General features: G+C 50.3%; 1 protein-coding gene across 19 annotated transcripts in view; it reads right to left on the minus strand.

Annotated features, from left to right (window-relative positions):
• Positions 1-27713, minus strand: part of RERE (arginine-glutamic acid dipeptide repeats) — a 351307-nt gene that overhangs the window by 4554 nt on the left and 319040 nt on the right. For 6 of the 19 annotated variants that reach the window (XM_079986730.1, XM_079986731.1, XM_079986743.1 and 3 more), the window contains 11 exons: positions 22411-22573; positions 20663-20755; positions 19645-19844; positions 16091-16255; positions 14900-15019; positions 12465-13834; positions 11270-11492; positions 9580-10303; positions 2644-2688; positions 2314-2460; positions 1412-1592 (listed from right to left, as the gene is read on the minus strand). In XM_079986730.1, the coding sequence (XP_079842856.1) occupies positions 1412-1592; positions 2314-2460; positions 2644-2688; positions 9580-10303; positions 11270-11492; positions 12465-13834; positions 14900-15019; positions 16091-16255; positions 19645-19844; positions 20663-20755; positions 22411-22573 (3431 nt within the window). The remainder of the gene's footprint in view (positions 1-1411; positions 1593-2313; positions 2461-2643; positions 2689-9579; positions 10304-11269; positions 11493-12464; positions 13835-14899; positions 15020-16090; positions 16256-19644; positions 19845-20662; positions 20756-22410; positions 22574-27713) is intronic. The other 13 variants (XM_079986732.1, XM_079986746.1, XM_079986737.1 and 10 more) reach the window with 10 other exon arrangements.

The following is a 27713-nucleotide window of genomic DNA, read 5'->3' on the forward strand; positions in this document are numbered from 1 at the left end:
TAGCAGTATGTGACATGAGGCTCTGTGGCCAGCAGGCAGGAGGGGAGCCTCTGGACTGGCTGGGCTTGGAATAAAAAAAAAAAAAAACCAGGAGCCTGGCCTTCTGCAATGGCCAGTTCCCCAAGCAATGCCTTCATGCTCCACTTCAAGGACCCAGGCCTTCAAAAGGCTGAAGAAACCAATCTTCCAAATCTGCGTTGACCTTCCAAATCTGACCAGTAATGGCCCTGACATCCTCTTTCTGTGGTTTCTCATCCTGAAACTGCCACCACTGAGCACCTGTTGAGGCCCCCACCCTTAGTAGAGCCCCCACCCAGGCAACCCTTGGAGCCTCCTGGTGCTGTGGCTGCTGTCTGTTCAAATGCCTCCTGAGAGCATCCAAGCAGGGACCAGAGTGAGGAGATGAAGCACCTCTCTCTGCTTGCCATGTACGTTCTAGGCAGCTGTACAGAGTACAGCACAGCAAGGAGAGGAGGAGATGGGACCACCCAGGGAGGGGGGTCCTCCAGTGGGCATCTTGCCTGAGGACCCTCCAAAACCTGGAGTTGGTCGTGGTATTTTATAACAACAGTGGGTATAAGAGCAGGAAGACCCTCTCCTACCTCAGAAAAACAAACCCAGCTCTGAGGGCGTGTGACACACTTCACGTTTGACACCTCTGGTGTAACTAACCTGTAAAGTGATAGGAGCCTAAAGCAAGAGAGCAGTTGTGCAAATGTGGCCAGTCTGGGTCTCCACTTTATGCTGCTGCCAGAACACGCCTCTCCTGGTTCATTCATTCATTCATTCAGTCATCATTCATTCATTCATTCATTCATTCATTCATTCATTCATTCATTCATAACATGCCTCTCCTAGTTAGTTAGTTGGTTGGTTGGTTGGTTGGTTAGTTGGTTGGTTGGTTGGTTGGTTCATTCATTCATTCACTCACTCACTCACTCACTCACTCACTCACTCACTCACTCATGACAGGCAGCCCTCTAGATGTTGCTTGACTCCAGCTCCCTTCAGCCCCAGCCAGCATCGCCATTAGTCAGGGATGATGGGAGTTGTAGTCCAGCAACGTCTAGGAGGGCTACACGTCCCCTGTGCCTATTTTATGGTATGCTGCTTTTCAGGTGTACCTCACAAAGCGGTTCACCAAAGACAGTTGCACAATTAAGCATCAATTAAGAAGGAAATGTGATATAAGGGGACTACCACTGCGAGGTGGGTGGTGGCAGCTCGCCAGACCACTCCTTTCTCCTCCCTCAGGGCAAGGTGGTTGCCCACTTGGGCGGTATACAAATTCAATAAATAATATTAATAACAAATAAATAGAGGAGGAACTGGCCAAGGGGCAGCATGCACGCTAAGGGGAGCTTGCCCCAGAGAACTTCTTCCTCCGCTGACAGCATGGGCCCAGCCTTACCTGTAATAGTCTTCTTGGCTGGGGAGGTGGCCCCCGTGCATGTGGGGGTGCCCATGCAGCCACTGCTGCTCCATGGCTAGTCTCTGAAGCTCTGCTGACTGAGCATGCATGGCCTGTAACTGGTGGGCTGCTGACATGGGAGGAGGGATGCCGCCAGGGAGGTCACGTGGGTAGGGGGTACCTGGGGAGAGAGAAAAAGAGAAAAGGTTGTCGCACACAAGTTTGGATTGGCCAAGGCATGCCTGGTAACTGCAAGCTGGGATAACAGTGACTGAGCAGATGGGTTGCACCCAATGCTAGTCCTACTCTATGCTGAAATCACTGGAGATGATTTGTGTGGGTCCACCCTGAGTAGGATTTACGCGGATGTGACTCAACTGTGGAATGCCGTCCACATAGGAAAGGGCCTGATCCCTGGTACGAAGAGTCTTTGAATGGGACTCCCCCAGTACACAGCCTTAATTTCATAAGTAAGTCAGTCCAGAGACAGCTGGGATACCAGGATAAATGCATTAAATCGCTGGTACCCAATAAAAACCTAAACTAGGTGCATTTGTCTATTAAAGACAATTGGCAATAATATCCACACGATGTACAGAAGCAGGATACCTCTGGACACCAGATGCTGAACAGCATCCCTGCGGGGGGGGGGGCAAATGCTCTGGTTGGAGGAATCTGATTGGCTGCCGTCAAACCCAGATAGCCCTTAGGTCTTATATTTTTCATCTGCATCAATCTTGCCCAACTTGCCGCCCTCCAGATCTTGCTGTCGGACTCCAAGCCCCACCGGCCCCAAGCGGCATGGCCAATGGCTAGGGATGATGGGGGTCATAGTCCAACAACCTCTGGAGGGCATAGGTTGCGCAACACTGGCTTCCCAAGGGCTGCTATTGCACACTTACCAAAGACCGGGTGCCGGAGCATTTCGTGTTCGTGGGGCGGTTGCCCTAGCAACGGGTTTGGGATAGTGCCGGGAGGATAAGGGAAGCGCGCCAAATGGGGCCCGGCTGCCAAGGGGTCCACGAGGGGATGGACAGGTCCTGCCGAGCCTGCAAAAGGGAAAGGTTGGGGGCGGTAGGAAAGAGGGGGGGAAAAGCAACGACAACTTACCACCAGGCTCAGAAACCCTCATTTTGTTCAGGGGTCAAAAGCAACATTAATACTTGCGCAAATAGCTGAGCATAACCGGTAATTATCAGAAGCCTAGTCCCCCCTCCAACTGTGGAGCCTACTTCTCTGTCTGGAGTGTTCGCAGTGACATCGGGTGGCCAAACAGTCTTTGAGAGTTAAAACAAAAGGGGAGAAAAGGGGAGGGGGGGAACAGGAATGAGCTTTCTTATTAAGAAGGAAAAAGGGAACTGCGTACAAGAACAACAGAAAATCAATTCACCATTCATTTACTATTCCTTTTTTAGACACGTCCCATAAATGCCCTGGAGGTGGCATCTGAGGCACCGCACACAAGACACAAAGCGTATCATAAAATTAATCATAAAAACATTTTAAAAATAAGCCCCAATAATGCCACAGAATGGCAGAGATCCTTTTTCCTCCTATGAGAGACAAAGCTCTCCTAAGAAGGGGAGTTTTTCCTAAAAAGAGGGCAGTGAAGTAGCTGGACGGGCTCCTCAAGGTAGATGCCTCTGCTGAGAAGGCTCTAGACCACATTGCCGCCAGAAGACATTCAGATAATAGTGACACTGTCAACAATGTAAGGGAAACACGTGCAATATAAGCCTCTTAGAAGTGTTGCCTTTCCTGCTGAGGGCGGTTGATCTGCACATCTGTCTGCTAACCTCCCCGCTCCCCCTAGGAGTTTCATCTCACCCCAGGAAAAACCAAGTTCAAGGTCCCAGAACAGATAGGGACACCATCATAGGGTTGCTATTTGAGGAAGGAGAAAACAAACAACCGCAGGGGGCTATTTGCACATTTGCTGACAGATGCAGCACAAGCTGTTCATGTACTACCTAGCAAAGAGCTTCACATCTGGAGAGTCCTCTATTTTTAAACAACCAGCTCCTAGCTCTTGTGGCTGCTGGGAAAAGCTTGAAAGTGCAAGGGCAGAGCCTGGTGAAATCTGATGTATGATTTCAGAGTTGCAGAGTCCCAAGCCTGCTTTCTGTCTCAGAGAGAGGCAAAGACAGACAGACAGAATCATGGTGGGGAGTGAGATATTGTTTGTCTAATGATTGCTCAATGGTGAGAAAAATGCTCTCTTTGCTAACTCAGGGAAATTATCTTCCTAGTCATTACTACTTCACATGCTCAGAGGCTGGGCAGAACATCTGAAAACAGGTTCTGGGGCTAGGCCCCGGGCGAGGCAGTGATCAAACTCAGCTCCTGTGAAAACTCTGAAGCCCCTTCAGAACTTTATTTATAAGAAGGAGAAACCTTAAAATAAAACCATGGACAACAGCAAATCTTCTGCCCTGCTTGCAAGATGGAAGAGCTTCATGTGGGGGAGGGGAGAGAGAAAGGGGCTAATTGGACAGGTGCTTCGTCAAGGTTCCCAGAAAACGGAGAAGAGAATCTGGTCAGGTCATTTTGACCCTGATTCTCATCCAAGGGAGCATATGAGCCCCTGGATGCTTTAATTAGGGTGTCTGCAACCTGAGTCGCTGCATGTCAGAGCAGCCTGTCTCAGCAGATTTCCTCTCGTCCTGCAGTTGCATATATACATATTCTCATACAAGACCTTCCTGGTGAGCCTTGGGTTTTGTTAAGATTCCTGATCCCAGTCACCTAATTCTAAGGGATTCCTGTCCTAGGTCACTGCCTCCAGGGCCCCTCTATCATATGTCGAGAGAGGTCATGTTCCAACCCAGCATGAATCAATCCAATTAACGACACTCAGAAGATCTGCTGCAAACGGCATGCGTGATGTGCTACATGCAAGGCTTACAATATTAACCCACCAGGCAAGAGAAACACAGGAACACTTGGATCCTGAATTACAGCCTGGGGTTTGTATCGCACCTTGGCCTATAAGCTAGCAGAGAGTCCATAGAGCTAGTGGGACCCCTCAGGGAGGGGCTATCAGCAAAGACAGCTTCAGGGACACAATCTGAACCTATTTCTAAAGAGTGAACAGTTTTAATCCCTGCAGAATTTGAGATCAGGGGGAGAGAAAGATAAGGGAAAAGTGTCATGTTGAGTCAGACTCATTGGGTCAACACTGACTTGCAGCAGCTCTTCAACTGTATGGAAAAACTTTGCACACAGGAGAGTGTGAGGTCTGTACCTCCTTGACTTCCTTGCTCAAGACACCTGGAGGCGTTTGGTTAAAACGGCTCTCCAATGAGCACTACAAAACACCCCAAAATCTGGACTGAACATGTAGGTCACTGGAAGGTGGCGGCTGATGAACCTGTCTTGGGAAGGACTCTGGACTCTGGCTCTGTTCTGAACACAACTGCCCTCTGTCTCAACAACAGCATGGAGATGCTTGGTGCAATTAGCACAAGCATAACTCAGGAAATGCAAGAGTGTCTTATACAGAGTCAGCCCATTAAATTCACTACTGTCTATACACTGACTGGCAGTGGCTCTCCGGGGCTTCAGGCAGGGAGTTTTTCTCAGCTGTTTCTGGAGATCCTCATCACCTGCTTATTTGATTGGGGAAGCACCAGAGCGCTCAGTGACAGAGCATCTGCCCTGCATGCAGAAGGTTCCAAGTTCAACCCTTGGCATGTCCAAGTAGGGAAAACCATGGAGAACCAGGGCTGCTGGTTGGAGCAGACAATGCGGAGCTAGATGGACACAGGGCCTGACTTGGTATAAGGCAGCTTCCTATGTTCCTACATCACTTTCCCCAGATGATGCTGGGGACTGAACTTGGAAACTTCTGCTTGCAAACCATGTACTCTGGGCCCTCCATTAAGACAGGGATAGCCAACATGGTGCCCTCCAGATGTTTGCTGGACTCCCAACTCCCATCATCCCAGCTAGCATGGAAAATGAACAGAGGTGATGCGAGTTGTAATCCAGCAACATCTGAAGGGCACCACATGGGCTATCCCTGCTTTCAGACATAGGAACGGAAGACATTGTTCAACCAGCTTAGTAGTCCAACCAGCTTAGTACTACCTACATTGATTGGTAGCAGTTCTCCAAGGTTTCAGATAGGGAGCCTTTCCCAGCCTTACCTGGAGAAGCGGGGGGTTGAACTTGGGTCTTTTCGTATGAACAGCAGTTTCCCTGAAACACAGAGCGAGCTTTCTTCCTGAGAAAGCTCTCTTGTAATAACGCCTTGCCTTAACCCAGAAAGCAGGGGCAGACTCTCTCCATCTATTTTTAAATGCAAGATTCACTTTGTTCTGTCTGCCTGCACAAAAACTACATCTGCAGTCTGATACATTTATGGAGATCAGTACATTCTGTACTGCGGGTGGGGAGGCTTTTGTTACTGACCTTGGCTGTGAGGATGCACACACGCTCCCTCCCCTCCCAGTGTCTCATTTAACTCCACTGTTATCATCCCGAGGGGGAAAAACAATTCCAAATCACCCACCTCAGTATGCAAAAAAAGAAAAGAAAATGGGGGGGGGGACACCAATGAGACCAGCAAGCTCTAGGTTGTCTACACCAATGGCTCTTCAGGGTTTTAGGCTGGGGTCTTTCCTGCCTGAAGATGCCACTGGGGAGTGAACCTGGATCCTTCTGCATGCAAAGCAGCTACTCTATCCCGAGCCTGGCCACTGGTCCATCTGACTCAGCACTGTCCGCACCAGGGATCTTACACCTTTTCAGATCCCAGGACCCACTTTTAACCCAAACATGCATTTGGGTACCCATTTCTTAACTCTTTACCATACATTTGCATGGTAATAGCGCTCATGTTGGATCAGGCCGTGACCCGCGAGTGGGTCCTGACCCACCAGCTGAAGATCAGTGGTCTACCCTGACTGACAGCAGATCTCCAGGCTTTTTGGCAGGGATCTTGCCTACCTGGAGATGCCAGCGAGGGACTGAGCCTGGGAACTTCTGAACACAAGGCAAATGTTCTGCCACCGAGCTACAGCCTTCCCCTTAAGACGTAGGAAGCTGCTGTGCCCGGAGTCAGGACACTGGTCTCTCTAGCTCAGCACTGTCCAGGATTGGCAGTGGCTAGCCAGGGTTTCATATGAGTGTTTTTCTTCCTTGGAGATCCCAAGGGAAGACACTGAGGATTCAAAGCCAGTGCTCCACTACAGAGCTACAGCCATTCCTCAATATTTGGGGGGATGGGGGGATGGAAGGTGTTGGTGCTGGGAGTAGCATTGGGCAATATATCAATACATCCCAGGACTGGTATTGGGGGGGGGGGACATACCGCTGGTGAAACCGCCATCACACTCTGCCCCGGCAGAGGGGGAAATAAATTGCATCAGTGAGTTGCCGATACAGCTTCTTCATCCCTCCGCTTCTTTAAACTGCTTGACTGAGGAGCGCGCTGGTGCCCTCTCTTCAGCAAAGTACTTTTACGGAGACAGAGGTGGGATGAGAGCTCCGTTAGGTGCTCCCCCCCCCCCAGCTAAGAGAGCCCTAATCCCGCTCCTGCTTGCACTTGGGGAGGAGTGGGATTGGGGCTGCAGCCTTACTTGGCTGCCTTCGTCTGGGAGGGGGTGCTGCGCCTTTCCTCCCAGAAAGACAGAGCCCACCCTCTGGGTGGAAGGCAGCCAGGCGGTGTGGAGGCTCTTTGATGCTGCTAGCAGGCAGCACACCCACACAGGTGAAGGCTAAGGCAGTCAAACGCACAGAGCCTGACAGGCTCAGTGTGCTTGGCTACTGCCGCCTGGTCTGTCTTTGGGGAGTGGGGGGCAAATGGGCAAGGTAGCTCGCCTGCCCCCATGCCAGAGAAGGTGGAGGCAGCCTGGCCAAGGAGCCCCAAGATCCTTGCTGCTCGAGCACAAGTGGCAGGGACACCGGGGCTGGCTCTGCGGGGGGCAGGCGGCTCCTGCCCCCAGCTGAGCCTGGTCAAGGAGCCCTGAGTCCCCTGCCGGTTTCGCACGGGGGACTCGGGGCTGCCTCTGCTGGGGTCAGGAGACTTTCGGGCCCCCAGCTGAGCAGCAGGCTGGGGCCAGCTGTATTTGCCACAGCCTGCAAGGTGCTTACGTAAAAGCGCCTCAGCTCCCATAGGGAGAGCTGCGGCAGTTTCACCCAGCACCTCGCTGCCTGGGGCCAATGCAGCTTTTTTTTACAACATTGCGGTTTATCGCTAAACCGCAACGTTTGGCTGGCAATACACTGCAGTGTTGAAAATCCAACATTATGCAACCCTAGTTGGGAGGAAGCAGGTTAAAAGTGCCCTTTAAGCAAGTACAGGGATCTAGCAATGGAAAGGCAAGCAGTGAAGCCAGCTCCTTGCCTGTGCTTATGTGTGCGCACATGCACACATGTACGCACACACACACACAACTCTGTGTGCATGCTCTGGAGCCTCCCCATCTCTCTCTCAACAGTTTATATTGGCTACAATTATCTCTTGGGGAGGCAAATCGTGGGAAATATATTAAACATGCATCCAAAGCAGGGAGGATCACCTTCTAAAAAGAGCAAATATTGCTCGTGGTCAGCACTCTTCGAAAATACATGCAACTCTCCCTTCCCCAGTGTTCTGCCCCCTCCCAGCATGTCCAGGAAACAGAACCCCAGATACCGTAAACAGCCCCAGTTCTTTAATGGGAGAGGAGGGAGGGGAGTGGTGTTTTCAGTTCTACCCCAATGGGGAAAGCAAACTGCTACACTTGGAGGTTATGTTACGGGGGGGGGGGGTCACCCTCCTCCTCCTGTGATGCTGGGTGTCTTGGGCAACGTGGATCCTGCTGGAGGGACGCATCATGGGCTCTGTGTTCAGGATCCTTGAAATATTAAAGTCTTGTCTCCCTTCCTGTCATCACTGGCGGGACTGTGGGTTTTCTCCAACTAAGTCCTCCTCAGGGTAGAGCCACTGAAACTGATGGACATGACCAAGTTAGGCCTACTTACATTAGCCATGTCCATCAATTTCAGTGGCTGGTGAGAACTTAGTTGGGATACGACCCACTCATTTGTTTCAAGCTGCAACCAACCCTGGGAACTTATGGGTAAGGGTGGGGGGCAAGAAACTGAAATGATGATGCTGGACGTTCTGCTAGAACAACACACTTTTCAAGAACAATCAATCCATCACAGAGCTTCCTACGAAGTCTGGAGCCTGTTCTTACAATGCACATGCACCAGTTTTAATCACTACCCACTGCTGCACTAAAGACTGGTGTGTACCACCAGAAGAGGCACCTTCCTTGAAATGGGTCAGGGTGGCAACAGAGGTGCAAAAAATAATCTAAACTGGAGGGCAAAAATACCCCACTTTGCACGATTCTTTGTCCTCCCTGAACACCAGCCCTCTTCCAAAACATTCTACTAGAATGGAGAGCCTACTGAGCTCAAGGACGGATTATAGCAGTAAAAGGAGTAGAGAGTGACAGAGGACAGTGAACTCGGGAGACCTCACTGCCGTGAGAGGGGGGTAGGGATTACACAGACCCCAGCTTAAGACACATGTTAAGGACAAGTGGGCTTGTATTTGAGATCCTGAATGTCTCTCTGCTCTGCTGCAAGGCTCCCTTGCATAACTTCTTCTAAGCTGGAAGCTCAGCAACGTGGCTCCTGCTAAGTGACCCGACAGGAGGAGGAGCTGCACTGAGTCCATGACCCTGCTGGCCTCGCTATTGCCCCGAGTGGTTGTATTAAAGGCATTTCACATCAGAAATGTGCTTCGCAGTTTCTCTTAGGTTTGCCCTTAAAATGTTCCACCGTGTACATTTTTTCTCGTTTGGGTGATGAGGATCAAGGCTAAGTAAATAAAGGGACTTCCCTCCACAGGCTTGTGGTGGTTCAAATTCAATATGGTCCTCTCTGCACCACACTAGCGCTGAGTGCATCTCTTCAAAATGCTCCTGTAAAAATGCTAGCGTTTTTCTACTCTGTGTAAAAAACAACAAAAGACTTCCTGCAACTTGAAAACTAACACATGAGGGACAAAATTCCAAATTAGCTCTCCCAGGTACACTACTTCTTTTCATTTGCTGGGAAAAACACTCACCCCAAAGAAATAGGTGACCCCTCCCCACCCAGCTCAAAAGAAATGGACGGCATCAGGGGCTGCACACACAGCATGGAGCACACCGCTGCTATGGACTCACCTTGATGCAGCGGGTCCTGTTGATGGAGGTGTAGATGCGAGTGTATGTGCGAATGTTGGTGATGATGCGGGGTGACGTTGAACATCTGCAGCCGGGCCAAGGGGTCGTTGGTGAGCGATGCCATCCGCTCCGCATGTATCCTCTCGGCAGCCAGTCTGTCCGGGTAGCTCATTTCAGGCCGCAGCTGGGGGCCTGCCAGAGCGAGTCTCTCCCGCTCCAGGGGGTTCAAGCCCGGGTGGAAAGATGCAAACGGGTGCGGGCCCGCCGTGGGGGGGATAGTGAGGGCGCCATGGCGGGCAAAGTGCTCCATGGGGTTGGTGGCGGGGTGAAGCGCATCGAGTTCCGGCGGCTTCACCTCGAAGCCCGGCTTCATCCGCTCCCGCAGCTCCCTCTCCCGAAGCTCCCTCTCCCGAAGCTCCCTCTCCCGGAGCTCTCTCTCCCGGATGGTGGGGTCCACGTTGTAGAGGCCGGGCATGTGGTAGGCCAGCAGAGGGTCGGTAGGGTTGAGGGGCACGAAGAAGGGGTGGTTGCGGTTGGTGGGGGACATGACGTGAGGCCGCGCGTACTCGCTGAGGGTCCGTAGCGCCGGTGTGTCGGGTCCAATGTACGGGGGGACGGCGGCGATGGTGGTGGGCGGAGGTTCGAACGACGGTCTCATGTGAGTTGGGCCACTCAGCTGGGATTCTCCAAGACGTCCTTCGTGCGATGAGCTGGATGATTTCTGCTGTACCAAAGAGGGGAGAAGAGTTTAGTAGGGGAACTGAAAACAGGCTCAAGACCTTTCCATAGCTCTCACACAATCCTTCCTTCACAGGGTCGCTCTCTCCCCTGCAGCAAGGAAAAAGGTCTCCATGCCACAGCACTGGCAGCCTAGGTTTACCCACCTGGAGCATTTATGGGAGGAAGGTGAGGATTTTCAGAGGCACTCAGACAAGAAGTTTTGATCATTTGTAAGTGTTGGGGAGGCTGCAACCCTCCAGGTGTAATTGGATGACAAATCCTGACATTCTTGACTGTGAGTTGTCATTCTGCACTGTCTGAATAGTCCTCAGCTTGCCCCCCCCAACCCCTGGAACAAAATTTATCCAGCTGCTGCAGTTCCAGGAATTTTATAGCCAAAGCTCCTCTTTGACTGTGGAATTAAGAGCACAAGAAGAGTGGCTGCTGGATCAGGCCAAAGGACAATCTAGCCCAGCATCCTCTTCTGACAACTGGCCACCCCAATGACCTAATGGGAAGCCCCCAAAGCAGAACTTGAGTGCAGCAGCAGAAGCAGCACTCTTCCCAACTGGGATTCCTAGTATATGGAATTCAGAGGTGCATACTTCCTCTGACAATGAAGGTAGGGGTGAGCACCCAAGCTTCCACTGCAGGATCAAAGGTGGTCCCCAACCAAGTCCACACAATGCTAATTCAGGGCACCTGCCCTCTGCCAGCCTCTTTTTGCATGCCAAATAACCGTCTGAATCATGCGATCTGAAGTGGAGGTGAAGGGGAAAAGAGGAAATCCTTAATTCAGAGCAAGGGAGGAGGAAGGACCTGCCCCCTCTCAAGGTCACAGGGGAGCAGCGAAAACCCTCACATGCCAGGCCCGTGGAAATGCAACCGGACATCATGCAACCGCAGCCTCCGTTGGGCTCGAGACCCGCCTGGATCACCCCCTCACGGCTTGACAGACAGACAAACCTACCGCCGCTCTTTCAGCTTCTCTCTCACGCTCACGCTCTCTCTCCCTCTCCTTTTCCTTCTCTTTCTCCCGCTCCCTCTCTTCTCTTGCCTTCTGCTCCGCCTCCCTCTTGGCCTTCTCAATGGCCTCCTCGCGCTTCTTGGCTAGCTTGGAACCTGCCAGCGGCGTGAAGTACAGGTCTGTCCTCGCGCAGGAGTTGTAGCCGCGGTCCAGGTGCTTGTAAAACCTGGCAGCAAAGAAACCGGGTGGGGTGGGGTGCAGGGAACAGGGGACACAAAGCAACCATAAGCATTTTGAGAAGTAGGAGGCGGAATGAGATCCACCCCCCACCCCAACAGCCAGGAAGAAGTTTCCTTGTGCAACATATGGGGGGGGGACGGGACTCTGGTAAAACTGGTAAATCAACAGATGTTGGGAAAATAAATGATTACAAAACCATGCAGGAGAGGAATACTACCCAAGCCAGAGAATCAAAGTAAGTTTTTTATATACATGTACTGTACACACACACACACACACACACACACACACACACACACACACACACAAATGATTAATCCAGGAGGACAAATCAATATCGCAATATGCTTTGTGCTGTGCAATCTTTCAAGAGAACATTCTTTTTAATGCTCTTGAGTTTTCCTTATGTAGAAGTAAAACAGGATCTAAAGAGGTGTTCTACAGCTGCAAAATGCTGTACATCCCTGGCTCGTATCTCACAAATTTTCCGTGCACCTTTTTATAGTTTTCATGTTGTAGCAACCTGGGGAGCTTTTAGAAGACCCTTATGGCTAGGATGGGGAGCAGAGAAGAGAATCTGTGTGATGACGCTGCCATTTTAGCAATTTTCCTGTGATCCTGGCCCTCAGAGAGCCCCTTTAAGGCAGGGGTAGCCAACATGGTGCCCTGCAGTTCCAATTCCTCTCACCCCAAGCATGAATGAACAACCGTTAGGAATGCTGGAAGCTGCGAGGCCAATGGCACCTGCAGGGCAGCATTATTGGGTGCACCAGTTTTAAGGGGATCCCAAGCTCTCCTAAGAAGGCCGCCTGATCCACAACTGCGGATGTTCAAATCACCAAACCATCATTCAATGTGGTGGTAGTGAGGGTGTTATGAATGGGCAGAGGTGGGAAAAAGTCCCGCTAACTTTTATACAGGTGGCAGTTTCCCCAAAGCTGCCCACGCCCTCCCTTACCTGGCTGACTCGCTGGCATGGCTTGGCGTGTCCACTACTGTCGGCGCTGGCGATGGGCTCCGGGGCGGGGGAGGTGGGCTTTCCGGCTCCTCCGCCTCATCCGGAGCCTCTTCCTTGATCTGGATGGGTGGCATCGTGCACGGCGTCACCACGGGGACGTTCCCAGCGCAGGCTGCCGACGTGGAGCCCGTTGCCTGAGGAGGGGCGCTGGGCACGGAAGGCGGCGTGGAGGTCGACGGGCAGGAAGGAGGCGTGATGGGTGGCGGCCCCCCGGGAACAAACGGGTGCTGGGGGAAAGGGGGCTGGGGAGGGACCTGGTGGAGGCTGGAGGAGGAGTGGCTGGCAGAGGGAGGGAGGCCCTGGCTTTGCGTCAGGACAGGGGGCTGCGCCGGGGAAGGCTGCAGCGGCTGGCTCTGGGGCATCAGCTGCAAGGGAGGAGGGTGGGCGGAGGGCGGGTGGTGCGTGGAGAGGGAGCTGAGTGGCTTCAAGGCTGGCGGTGGCGGGAGGTTGGAGTTCATGGAGAACGGCGAGGGCCCTGCGAGATGCTTGTGGGACGGCGGCATGGGGAGCTGAGGGATGGGGGTGGTGGGAGGCGGCTTGATGTGGGGCATGGTCAGAGGGGCCGGGAGGAGGGGCTGCTCTCGTGGCGGCGGGGGCTGCTGCTGCAGTGGAGACGGCGCCTGCAAGGGGGGCTGCACCGATGGGACTTGGAGTGCTGCATGGGGGTGGGGCACAGCCTGGGGCTGCAGGGAGACCTGAGACTGAGACGAGGACGAAGGCAGCGGGGGAGGCTGCGGCGCAAGGGGGAACGGTTGGGCGGGGACCGGGTGAGGCAGGAGCGGCTGCGCCTGGAGGTTGTGAGGGAGGGGCTGGATCTGGCTGTGGAGCGGAGGCTGGGGGTGGGGCTGGGGGACGGCGGGAGGCTGGGGCTGGCTGGAGGGCACAGTCAGGGGCTGCAGCGGCGGGTGAGGAGACGGCAGCCTCTGTGGGTGCAGCGAAGGGGCCTGCTGGATGTGAGAGTGGGGGGGCACCGGGGCCTGAGGCTGGCTGCTACCTGACTGGGAGACGGATGGGGAGATGTGGGGAGGCACCGAAGAGGGGAGGCCAGAGGTGGCTGGCAGTGGCAGCTGCGCTGAGACAGGGATGGAGGCGGGTGTGGGCTGGGCCAGGCCATTGGACGCCTGCAAGACTTGCTGCTGGGCGGACGAATCCGAGTCGCTCTCATTGTCCTGGGGGCTGGGGATGCTGGGCGAGGTGCTCCGGTTGTCCTGGTCGATGTCCTTCGGGTCGCTACTGCCCTCGTCATTCACGCTGCGGCTGTCAGAGCTCTCCCCCTCGCCTTCGGACGGGGAGTTGGGCCGGCTGATCTCCTGTGGACAAAAAGCATGGAGGAAACCTCCGTGTTAAAAAGGGTGTGGCTTATGGACACTGAGTGGCTTCCCAAATGCCGTCTGTGTGGGAAGGGCTGTAGCAGAGTCACAGAAGCAGAATGTAGACAACACTCAGCTATATGGGCCAATCGTCTGACAGTATAATGCAGTTTCCTATATCACCAGCCAGGTTGGGAGTAGACAAAAGGGGGCATTCAGGCCAAGCCCAAGGCACTTGTTCCTACTGTAGAAATTCTAAATTGGTATATGGTCTCACTGCGTAGTTTCCCTGTGTGGCAAGCCCCACTGAAAAGTAAGGAGCTGGACAGCAACATGTGCTCCCCAGGGTGGCCCCCACACAATAACTTGTGGATCATATTTGCCTGCATCCCACTCTGCCACTCTTAATCACAGCAATCATTGAACTGGAAGGGACCATGCGGGGCATCTAATCCAACCCCCGGCCACGCAGGAAACCTTTGTCCAAAATGGTGCTCAAACGAATGACCCAATGTTGGAACCGTTGGGTCCCAATATTATTTTTTTATTCTTTCAAGTAAATGAGGGCCCTGCTGGAGCAAAAGGCCAATCTAGTCCACCACCTGCTAACAAGGATGCCTCTGGGAAGCCCACAAGTGGGACATTAAGACAACAGTCCTTTTCCTGACACCGCTCCCTAGCAGAGAGGGACTGCTGGCTGGACACAATGATGGTTTAAAATCTACCTTACCAAAGGCCTTGTCCCAAAGGTCTATGTCAGGCTTCCTCAACCTCAGCCCTCCAGATGTTTCTGGCCTACAACTCCCATGATCCCTTGTTAGCAGGACCAGTGGTCAGGGATGACGGGGATTCTAGTCTCAAAACATCTGTAAGGCTGAGGTTGAGGAAGCCTGGTCTATGTCATCCAGAGCCAGCTGGGCCCACAAAAAGAGAGGCACATGCATGTCAGGGTCTCTCAAACACATCTTTTGCCATGTGATGGCTGGGGGCTGGGCTGATGGGAGTTGCAGCCCAAAACATCTGGAGGAAGGCAGATTGGCACAGGCTGCTCTAACTGAGACCTACCTGTGTTTTGGTTTTCTTGGCGTTGATTCGGTCGGGCTCCTCGGTGTCAGATGCTGCCTTTTCTCTCTGTCTCTTGGAACTCTTGAGAGGAGATGATGCCTCCTCTTTTATCTTCTGCTGCTGACGGGAAAGGAGTGGCGTTATTAGGGGAAAGCGACAGGAGAACAAATGGGAGTTCTTGTAGCCTGCCTGCAAAGAGCTTCATACGGATGACAACGGAACAGGTTATATTTCTTGCACAGCAGGATGGGGGAAATTAACAGTGTAGGAGTCAACCGCCCATGCTGTTGCTTTTCAAAGCAGACCCGTGTGAATTCCAGGGCTCTTTGGAAGCCTGTTTGGGGATTCCACAAGGAGACCGAATGCAGTCTCAGGGGACTGCCCTAGGGCGTGCCCATGAGATTTGAGGAAGGGTCTTAAACACACACGGGTGGCGCTGTGGGTTAAACCACAGAGCCTAGGGCGTGCCGATCGGAAGGCTGGCGGTTCAAATCCCTGTGACGGGGTGAGCTCCCGTTGCTCGGTCCCTGCTCCTGCCAACCTAGCAGTTCGAAAGCACATCAAAGTGCAAGTAGATAAACAGGTACCGCTCCGGTGGGAAGGTAAACGGCGTTTCCGTGCGCTGCTCTGGTTCGCCAGAAGCGGCTTAGATGTGCTGGCCACATGACCCGGAAGCTGTACGCTGGCTCCCTCGGCCAATAAAGCGAGTTGAGTGCTGAAACCTCAGAGTCAGCCACGACTGGACCTAATGGTCAGGGGTCCCTTTACCTTTAGCTTAAACACACACATGTGTGACCAGCCACATTTAGGAATTCTGTATCGCAACAGCAGGGGTCCCTCAGTAGAATGGGGGAAAGCTTTCCTTAAAATGTTTTTTTTAAAAAACAAACCACTGTAGGGGATGTTAGCAAGTGTGGGGGGACCTTTAGCCTTCCAGTTACTGCTGAGCTGCAGTTCCCATTGTCCCTCTGGCCACTGACCATGCTTGCTTGGGCTGACAGGAGTTGAAGTTCATCAACATCTGGAGAAGCCCCTGGTTCTCCACACCTGGGATACAGCATTAGACGCTGCGGGGAAAGTTCTAGCTTGGATGTTGATGCCAACCACCTGCCAAGTCTTGGCCTGAACTCTTCTCCGACGAGTTACCAGGAAATGGCCCGGAGAGCATCCACGGGAAGAGCCCAAACTCACCTTGGTGGACTTCTTCACCGAATCCGCCTTGCTGTCATTGCTTGAAGTGCTGGCAGCGCTGGGGGAGTTGCGGCCGCTGGACCGGATGTCTTCATTGATGGGGGAGGCTCTACCATCAGGGCTGGTTGGCTGCTTTTTGCGACCGCTGCGTAGTGTCGACATCTGCTGGTTTAAAGAGAAGGACAGGAAGCATGACAAAGGCTGCCTCTGGGTATCCGACAGAACTTTAGCCTCTCACCCACTGCATTTCCTCATGGATGCCATCTTTGGTCAATCACCCTTCCTTTTAGTGGTACTGGATGGTTTTCACACCAAGGAACTCTCAGAGATGGGTCCAAGCTACTGTATTTTTCGCTCTATAACACGCACCAGACCATAACACACACGTAGTTTTTAGAGGAGGAAAACAAGAAAAAAAATATTCTAAACGAAATAGTGGATATATGATTTTTGTGGTTCATGCTGTGGCCACAGACATGTGATCTGACAGTGAGTTTGGAGTAGCCCAATGCAAAAATCCTGAGGATCCATGTGGATCCATGCTTTGTAACCATGGAGGAGGGAAGGAAGGGGAACCATGGATCCTCTGCTCACGACTGCAGCAGATCCCCCTGCCACCCGCAGGCATTCGCTCCATAACACGCACAGACATTTCCCCTTACTTTCTAGGAGGAAAAAAGTGAGTGTTATGGTGCAAAAAATACGGTAAGTGCCAACAGCTTAAGTGCCATGGATTTCTCTGGGGCCAAAGTATGACCAGCTGGGTCTGGATCCAATTCTCAGAACACAAAGTCCTTTGTGCTCCCCCAGACCCCATCCCAGATGTGGGCCCTGCAGATGCTTTGGATTACGATTCTCATCACCCCAGCTAGCTGGGGATGGGACTCATCTAGAGGGCCTCTGTTGGCAAAGGCTCCCTTATTATCCTAAGTATCACTGGCAGGAAAACAGGACACTGCTCTACAGCCACCGTCAATTCTTCTCTTTCGATTTCAGCTTTGGAGGGCTGAAAGCACAAGGCGACTGGTGTTCTCCCCTCAGAGTGGGGCAAAATGCAAGAGGGACACCCCATTGTTTTTGATGGTCCAGGCCGCAAAGGAAGAGAGGAAGCACAATGATCAAGCTAATCACGTACACCTAGTATGTTTACTCACGGGGTAACCACTGGCAGGTTATGTATTCATAAGCTAATGAAGCTGAACTGTTCTGACTCTCCTTTTCTTCCCTGAGAGCAGCAAACTCTGCACAGAGTAAAACCTTTTGCACTGAATTATTTTATTATTGTATTGTATTTCCTGATGGAAACTGGGCAGCTCAACAAAAACCTGGACCAGTAACAAAAGGCCGCCTTGCTCTGTATTTCTTGTGATATTTGGATGCAGCCAGAGGATGGGCACCCGCCTTGCTTCTCAGATTTTAATAGCTTGCCCATGTTTTTTCAGCCTTTCTCTGAGCTGTGACCCATTCATTCCATTGTGCATGTTAAAGATTTATTTTCCTGCCTATGGATGATATGCTTTGGCTGCTGTTTTATTGGGTGTGCTTTACAAGTTTATTGTATGGATTTTAATGTAATGCAGTATCTCCCACACCCCATGATTTTATGTTGAACTTTGTGCTCTTAAAAAAATATCTCAGTCACTTGAAGTCTCCTAATGCGGCAAGTGACTAATGAATTGGAATCATCATCTTCATCTTCTTATGAAAAAAGAATTCATGTAATCTAAGTTTTAAAAATACACTGAAATAATAATAGTAATAAATAATAATAATAATAATAATAATAATAATAATATCACAGCCTTTAAAAGTATTGTAAAATATTATTATTATTGTTATTATTATTCCATCTTATATAAATAATTGGTATAATAAAGGTTTTTAAAAATACAGAGACACAATACAAGAGAGCTGGTCTCGGAGGGTGGGGAGAAGGGCTTGGGGGCAGCCCATGGTTTTCTTGAAACAACTATGAATGGCTTCTGCAGATTTCTGCTGTGGTGGGAAGATTATGCAGCAACAATTAGCAGTGTTTCATCTGCTCCCTTCCTAATTTAGCATCTGTCTGGATAACGAGAGATCATTAAAAGGAAGAAAAAAGAAAGAAAGAAGATGAAGCCAAATCAAGGAGCCGACAGTGGAACCTGACAAGGTGTTTGGCAGGTATCTTGATGCGACAAAAAAGGGGGTTGCTTAGACGTAAGCAAAGAGGAAGCTCAGCGGCCAACAACCCCAACCAGTCAGTGCTAATGAGAAGCTGCACCTAAAACAGGGGTCTGCAACCTTTAAGACAAAAAGAGCCACTTGGACCCGTTTCCGAAGAAAAAAAAACTGGGAGCCGCAAAACTCGTCATTATAAAAATAACTTTTTTGTCACTTTTTTATTATTTCTTTGTTTGACCCCTTAGAATTACTCCTCCTCATAGAAATAAACGTTAAATTAACAAGTTACGTTTCTGTGTGTGTGTGTTCTTCACTCCCCTTCAATGTAGTGACCAGCGTACATGCCCCTTATAATGTAGCGGGCGGGCGGGAGGGTGACGTCGGGATGGTGCGTGACTAACGCACGCACCGCCCCCATGTGCTGTCACAGCCAGTACAGCGCCCGCCACAGTGGGGAGTGTCGGGGCGCACAATGCGCCTCCTCCCCTTGCTAGTATCCGCCCTGGAGCCGCGGCAAAGATGTAAAAGAGCCACATGCGGCTCCGGAGCTGCGGGTTGCTGACCCCTGACCTAAAACATTATTCCACCTTCCTCTGCCTCTGATGGCATTGGGAAGGGGAGCTTGCCTGTTTTGCTTGCAGGGGTAAGTTGGTCGATGTACAGATCCTTGAAGTAGTTCCAAACCCACAAACATACCAAGCAGTAAAATTTGGCAGCTTCTCTGAAACTGCTCATGGGTGCTACACAAAGAGGAATCCTGGCAGCTCAGTGGTTACAGCCTCTGCTCTACATTCTGGACATCCCAGGTTGAATCTTCAGCATCTCCTAGAGAGGGCTGAGAGACTCCAAACTGAAACCCCGAAGAACCAGTGCCAGGCATTTCTGAGCTAGACGCACCAATGGACCAGACTCAGTATAACACAGTTTCCTGTGTTCCTAGGTCTTAAGGAAAGGGCCACAGTTTAGTGGTAGATCATCAGCTTTGTGTTCAGAAGGCCCAGCTTCAGCATCTCTTCTGGAGAGTTGCTGTCCACAAGAACAACGTTGTGCTAGATAGAACACTGGCCTGACTTGGTAAAGGCAGGTTTATGTGTATGATTCATCTCTCTACATTCCTTTCCCCTTAGGTGGGAGGGCTGCCTCAACAAATCACTGACGGTCAGCACTGGGAAGAGAGCCTCTTGGCAAGACACAGCCTCTTTACTGTGCTCCATTAAGACCTACCTCTAAGATTAGCCGTCAGAGAGAGCAAGAGAGAGAGAGGTGGTGTATCACAGGGTGTGTGTAGAGGATATCTGGTACTCTGGTTCAGGACAGTGCTCAGGCCCAGAAGCTGTTACTTTGCCTACAGCTTGGTAGCGAGGTTGCAGGGCAGGTCTCAGGCAGCTTACCGAGCCTCGACTCCGCCTTGTCCTCATGCTATGCTTCCCGCTGAGCCCATCATCTTCGTCTTTGACAGGCTTGAACATAAAGGGTGGTGGGTCCACCGGCTTCTCGATGGGGGGAAGCTCCCCGTACTTCTTGAAGTGGATGCGGCAGTCAGTGCACAGCAAGATGTTCTCCCGCCCGCCGTGGTGCCAGTCCTTGGAGGCTGTTGTTGGGGAGGGGACAGAGTGTGTTAGCATTATGAGACACAAGTTATGCAAAAGCAGGTAACTGATGTATACTTATATGCTCCTTCAAACTGCGCTACAGGGATATTACTTCTGGGTTGACTTATACGGGTGATGAAAGAATGATGAAGAATCTTCACAAAGCAGATGACAGTTCCCCCTTTCCAGTTCACTTGCAGACAGTTTCCTAGTCTTTCACAAAGGCAAAACCTCCCCGGGTTGCAGGGGGTAAGGCAGACAATCCGAAAGGGGAGGTTGCAGCCCTCCTTTTTAATCCTGGTGGCTCAAGGTACAGCTTCTTAGACAAGCTCACCTAAGGATGACAAGGGCTTCTGCTACACTTGCAACAATGGTACAAGGGGCCTACGAAAACATCCCTGACTCCGAGAAGCCCTTGAGTTACAGTGGGCACTCTGGCAGAGAGAAGAGAACAATATATCAATGGTCGGAAACCTCAGACCCAGGGCCCAAATGCGGCCCTATAGACCTCTCTATTTGGCCCTCAGGACTTTCCCCCCAGGCCACACCCCCTGCTCCCAGGCTTCATTCCTCAACAGCCCTATGCCACTCCCTCTTTGAGCGATTCTGCCTGGGTCCTCAGAATTCTCATGCCTCTCGCCTGCCCGCATGGAGAGATGTGCATGTAGAAATCTCTGGCTTCTACTGTGCAATGATAAAGAGCCACCTCTGTCGCTCTTCCCCGCTTTGCCTCTGGCTCACCCACCACCGGAATGTGGCCCTCAGGCTGGAAAAAGAGTCCCCGCCCTCAGCCCCGTGCCCATGCGAAGGTGCGTACTGGTGGTGAAGCAGTGGCGGCAGGCGTAGCCTTTCAACTCTTGCTCGCTGTCCTCGCTGTCAAAGTCATCTTCACTGGCTGAACTCAGATCCACTAAGTGCACAGAAAGGAGGGAGGGAAGAGAGAAGAGAAGGGTAGAGCAAATAACTTAAGAGTCAGGAAGTTCCCCCTCCTTTGGCGTTGCTCCTCCTGTGGCATCTTGTTGCAGCAGCAGCAGAACCATCCATTAAAAAGAAAAAAGAAAAAACTGGAAGGAAAGAGACGTGAGGGCAGCTTCACGACTAACAGATTTGTTGTGGTAGCGCTTTTAATAGGCTGGAGCCTGCTTCATGTGTACAGCGTTAGCCCAAGTTGGCAGACAGATATTTAAGGGAGGGCAGAGATAAGCAGTGAACTTTTCTGGCCCAACCCAATGCAGGGATGGTTGAACCGGCCGCCCTTCCAGATGTTTTTGGATTCCAACTCCCATCGGCCCCAGCCAGCACGGCTCATGGCCAAAGAGGATGACCATTTTAGGCTGCAAAACAGACCGTGTGTCTATTCAAGACTTTAAGATCCCGTTGAGGAGGGAGCGGCCTTACCCGCACCCTGCACAGATGGAACCAGATAAATAAGCTGATGCAAAGTTGAATCAAGCAATGATGCTTCACTCCCAACTCCCATCCTCCCCAGCCAGCAGGATCAGTGGTCAGAAAATAGGGGAGCTGTAATCTAGGGACAACTGGAGGGCCACAGGTTCTTCATCCCTGCTCAGACATTTTATCTCTAAACCACACTTGGAGAACCTGCGTTTCCCCACAATAGGCTGTTGGAATACCTGTTCTGCAATTACAAGGAATAGGTATTTTTACGTGGCAGCACCTACACTTTGGAACTCCCTGCCTATTGAAAGCAGACAGGCGCCTTCACTACACTCTCCTCGGTGCCTCCTAAATGCATTTTTGTTAGATGAGGCTACCCAGCTATGTAGAATATCGATGAATGTTTTAATCTGCCACCAATTTTAATCTTTTGAATGTTTCAAATAGTTGTTTTTGCCTATAATTTTATTGTTTTACTCCACTCTGAGGGGTTTTTTTTAATAGTCAAGCAGTGTATAATTTTTATTAAAAGAAAGAAAGAAAGAGCTAAGGGATTTTTTTATGCCACAAAAGAAGCTTTGATCAGATGCACAAAGTGTTTCCCCATTTTCAACAAATACACAGGAGTGAGGAACCTGTGGCTCTCCTAATGCCGCTGAACCACAACTCCCATCATCCCTGACCACTGAATATACTGACTGGGGGGTTAGGGGAAACGGGAGTTACGTGGCACCTGTAGCAGTGGCTGTTCTGCAGGAGCAATGCATTTGCATGTCCGTGCCACATAGGCTGTGGCTGATTCTCTGGGGTTCTGCACGTGGGGCCTTTGTTCTATGTTGCAAATGATAGAACTGGAGTTAAGTGCAACATTCCCATGCAAATCGGGGCAAACGTAATCGCCTCGATAGCCAAGGTGAAGCTTCGCCTATTATTTCCCCAGCAGCTTATTGCCTGAGCTTCCTCCCGCGCAGCACAAAACCAATCGCTTGCTGATCCCAGGCACCTGCCATCCGCAGGGATAATGAACTGAGAGGGCGAGCGCAGCCGAGGGCTTGAACTCCATTTTCCCGGCTACGTTCGGTCATAGGCAAAGAGCCATTACCTTCTGTTTTAGCCCCATGCATCTCAACAAGAGACAAATGTGTTGCTTTTAAGCTTGCTACTTACAGAATTCACTGGAGGGGGGCCTGGAGGGAGCATTCACTGGAGTGGAAGCCGTTCGGGTTTTAATTCTCCGGAACACTGCTTGCCTTCGATGCCTGCGGTGAGCCCGGGAACTGGCCGCTTCGGGGGTTTTCTTCCAGTAGTAATAGAAGGTGATCAATTCTCCCTGGAAAAGGAGAAAGAATGACAAGGTTTGTCAGAGCAGCATGTGGGCTTCCCAGAGACATCTGGACCACCAATTCTGGGAACAGAGAGATGGGCAAGTAGATTTAATCTTACCTGGCAAGGCAGTTCTTACATTTAAATGACCCAGGAGAAGAGAAAAGGTTCAGGGGTTTAGGGTTCATTTATCGGTGGGTTGCATCTGATGCTAGCCCTACTCTAGAGCACACCCACTGAAATGAAAGGCCACGACTAACTTAGGTTCATTGACTTCAATGAATGTGGATTAGAACTTAGCCGGACACAATCCTGAAATGGGAAACAGATGATCCAAGAAGTTGATTTATACCAGGCCAGACTATTTCCCTACTTAACCTTGCATTGCCTTCGCCAGCCTGGTTTTCGGCTGGGGCCAAGGGGAGCTGACACCAGCTCCTTCAGGGAGAGGCCATTCCCACAACCACATTATCTGATCCTCACGGCTAGAGATGTTGGGGAATGAACCTGGTACCTGTCTGCAAGCAGAAGCAGGTGCTTCACCTCCCAGCTATGCTGCTTCCCCAAAGGAGAGGCTGGAATGTGTTGGAGAATTGAAGCACAGCTGCTTTCAAGGGGCAGGTGGCCACGGAGCACTCCTGTCCCCAGTGGGCACTAATGATATCATTGCTTTCTTGCTAAGGTAACAGAGAAATGAGGCAAATAGCATCACCGTCTCTGCAAGGGGAATCTGCACACTCCGGTTGCTCTCTCCACATCAAGCTGCTTCTACACAAGACCGAGCGTCGCAGCAACCCAGCACGGTGGAGAGGGCAGGTTGCATGGGGAAGAACCATGCTGCCAAAGGATATTGTAAAAGGAACACAAGGTTGTTACAGCCTGCCGAAAACCACAAGAGTCAACCAAAGAAGGGTCTGCGAAGTTAAAACCAGCTGTGAGCTAGATGTCACTGGTGTGTCAGAGGTGGAAGAAGCAGCCCTAATGCAATTATATTTCATTGTTTTATGTAAGCCACTTTGGAGAGCCATTTGAAGTGAAAGAAAGACCATAAAGATTTTTTCATTTTTTAAAAAATTGATCGTCCAAGGAAGTCTCTGCAGAACAGTGCCTAGTTTCTTGGGCTGGGATGGCAAATTAGAAGACTTGGCATAGGCCCCTGACCCAAATGATATTATACAAGGTAGTCATGCTTCTTTTCCTTTTTCAAGCTGGTACTTAGATTTTACAGTTTGGTACTGGAGGGCATTACCATCACAAAAGGGAGGAACACACAGCTTTATGCTATATATGGATATTAAAAAATAAGCCACCCTAAGACTCGTGGCTGGGGGAACACACCTGAGATTAAAACATATTAAAGACAAGGCTACAGCCACAGCACCCGAAACTGTATTAAAGCAATCTATTCTTTTCTAATCTGAATATATACAGCCACGTTAAGATAATTAGGCAGTAAAAGTGCATGCCAAGAGAAGTCTGTGATAATTCCGCAGCGTAATGAAGCTGGCTTACGTTCAAAAACTGGAGTAGATGATATTCAAACTAGCAGATGTAATGTCAAGTTAAAGCGCAGTGTGTGGTTTTAATCTCCTTTCGCTTTGCTTTGAAACCCCATCATTTCCGAGCGGCTTGTCTGCCTCAAGGGTAAAAGGCTTTCAAGTTGCAAAGGGAACGGGAGGTGTTCTAAGGAAGCCTCTTGAAAGCCAGCCTCAGAACAAATGCACCTCAATTGCCCACAAGAGAAGGCACCGGCGGGGGAGAGGTCCCTCTTTGAACCTATATGCGATCTAAAAATTCCTATAAACCTCAACCCGTTATGCTCCCTGGGTCACGTCTTGCGGGTCTGTGCACGAGTGAAACTCCCAGCCACAGACAGAAGGCCAGCAGCGGTACCGCTAAGTGGAAATGTGAACCTGGAAAGCTCCTGCGAGGGGTTGGCAACATGGCTTCAGGCTTTTGGAAGACGAGAAATGTGACACCAGGAGCCGTGGACAAACAACAGGGAAGCATTTGATTTTGGAAAGAATTCAGCCTTGTTCTGTGTCTTACATAAACTCTTGGCACCTACTGACCTAAAGGAGTGTGTATGTGTGTATGTGTGTAGGGGAAGGGCCACAGTTCAGTGGCAGAGCAACTGCTTGGCATGTAGAAGGTCCCAGGTTCTGTCCCCAATGGCATCCCCAGGTAGGGCTGGGAGAGACCCCTGCCTGAAACCCTGGAGAGCCGCTGCCAGTCAGTGCAGGCAATGCTGAGCTAGATAGATCAGAGGTCTGACTCGGTTTCCTATGAGTGTGTGTTTGTGTGCTAGCTGTGACTACGTAAGCAAGCAGAATGGAAAATAGGCATGAACATTTATAGGTAGGTATGGAGACAGTGTACAGCACAGCATTATGAACAAGGGATTCTACAGATTGGAGATTGTGCATTTTTGCAAGGCAAACACTAACTGTGAGTGGTAGCCAATGTCAGTCCTACTAAGAGTAAACCCACTGAAATTAATCTCCATTACTAACTTAAGAGATATTAATTTCAATGGGTCTACTCTGAGCTGAACTTAGATGCAACCCTATATTGCAGCTATACATTTGCAAAGCATTTTAAAGTTTTCAAAGGTCTTCATTATCTACTTGGGATCCTGACAACAACCCTGTAAGGTAAGCTGGTAGGGATGCTGAGGCTGAGATTTAAAGAGTGAGTTCGTTGCATCGGTGAGATCTAAACCAGAGACCTCCAGTCAGTCTCTAGGCTACTGTGCTGTGCATCACTGTGTACATATGTTCCCCAGGGCAATGTGTGAAATTGAGGCAGACACTATGGATGTTAATACAGTAACTAGAAATGTAAGAAGGGCATCCAGATAATTCAGTTTCCTTGAAACCTGCTGATGACCGTCCACTGTAACCAACCAATGTGCAAAAAACCACACACAAAAAAACAACCACCTTTAAAGCTGTCAGTCTTGGCATACCACTCATATCTAAAAGCACAATGCTTAATGTTTATATACATAAAGTATGGATATTACTGACAAGCAGCCCTTGAACACAAGGTAAAACAAATCCGCATACAACTGAGCTCTTGAAGGAGCTGAATCATGGAATTTTCAGGATGTCATTTGCAGAAAAGCAGCAAGAGCAGGGTGGTTGGCTGGGGCAGGGCAGAGATCAGCCTGATTAAGCCCCCAACAACTTAACTGTATCTGGGATGGTCTGGAGATGGGTGCCCTGAGACAATGGTCCTAAATATGGCTCCGATGAGTATGAATCTAGATCGCCAGTTTGGCCCCAATCATGTTACTGTGCAATTTTGGGGAGAAGGAGAGAGATATTGGGGTGGATTTCGCTATTGTTTAGCCCCCACCTCCATGATTCCTTACAAGCCTGCAACTTTTATCACCCTGTATTCTCACAATATTTTAAAAACAGCAGCCAGGCTCTTAAATGCTTATTTTATGTTCCTGCTCAACGTGGGAAAGTAGAGAGGATGGAGATACTGGTGGCGGGAACAGTGCACGTAACTCTGTGCCCACAACACATTTTATGCCCTCGCATGTTCTTTGAGCACCTGAACAGGACTTTTCTCAAAATGGCTAACTAAATGCTTCTGGGAAGCCTACAAGCAGGCCCTGAGTGCGACAGCAGCACTCTCTGCATCGGTGATACCCATGAACTGGAATTCAGAGGCATAATGTCTCAAACAGTGGAGACACAGCTATCATGATTAGTGGCCCCATTTAAAGCTGTCTACGTTGTATGTACTATCATTACATTCTGCAGTAGCAAATTCCATAGTTTAACCACTCACTGTGTGAAAAACTTTCTGTTGCTTGTCCTGAATCTCCCTGCAGTCCGCCTTCATTAGACAGTCCCAATGAGCTTTGGTATTAGGAGGGTGGGAGGAAAAGTTCTCTCTGTTTTCTCCATACCCTGCATAATTGTATTGTTTTATTCCATGTACAGTTGCACCACAGATTCCAAGGTATCAGCAGTTTTACTTTTAATCCCTTTCCTAACAGACTCTCTGACACCTGCTGCATGCTGGGCTGACATTTTCATCCGCTACCAAGGACAATCCCAATATCTTTTTCCTAGTCCACCACTGCCAATTGGTGCCCCATGACTGTATATGTGACACTGGGGAAAGCTGAGGTGGAACAAGTGGGGCTGAGGATGCCAACCTTCACACATTCTTTAGGTACCTGCCAACAGGTGTTATGTCATTGAGTGATGTGTTACATGCATGTGTGGATAAGCGCCCCCCCCCATTATCATGCAAAAGCTGGAATGATAAAAGCCCTTAATGAAGATTAGGCTGACCTACAATTACAGAACTGTAGTGTTGGAAAGGACTCCACGGGTCATGTAGTCCAAAACCCCTGCAATGCAGCAATCACAGTTAAAGAATCCTTGGCAGATGGCCATCCAACCTCTGTTAAAAATCTCCAGTGGAAGAAAGTCTACCACCTTCCTAGGCGATAATGTAAATTTGGGGAACTGTGAGAATGATACTCTTTGAAACCCATAGGGTTCTTGTGAACACGCTACATAGGGTGACTATCACATACTTGAAACTTTCAAGTCTTATTTTAAATGTATTATTGTTTTTGCGTTTTTAATAGTGCCTAATTATCTGATGGGACGGGGGTGGCGCTGTGGTCTAAACCACTGAGCCTTGGGCTTGCCGACTGGAAGGTCGGCGGTTCGAATCCCTGTGACGGGGTGAGCTCCCGTTGCTCGGTCCCAGCTCTGCCAACCTAGCAGTTCAAAAGCACGTCAAAGAGCAAGTAGATAAATAGGTACTGCTCTTGTGGGAAGGTAAACGTCGTTTCCATGCGCTGCTCTGGTTTTGCCAGAAGCGGCTTAGTCATGCAGGCCACATGACCCAGAAAAACTGCCTGTGGACAAACGTCGGCTCCCTCGGCCTATAAAGTGAGATGAGCGCCGCAACCCCAGAGTCGTTCACAACTGGACTTAACTGTCAAGGGTCCTTTCCTTTTTAAAATTATCTGATATGTAAATTGCCTTGAGACAGTTATAAGGTAATAAATGCATGTATTACACACATTTCTGAACAAGTCACCCTGCAAGGTCACCATGAAAATCTAGAATAAAAACACTTAATGAATGATTATTAGGATTACCTCTCTG

This window comes from Podarcis cretensis (genome assembly GCF_951804945.1).
Source record: "Podarcis cretensis genome assembly, chromosome: 8".
NCBI lineage: Eukaryota > Metazoa > Chordata > Lepidosauria > Squamata > Lacertidae > Podarcis > Podarcis cretensis.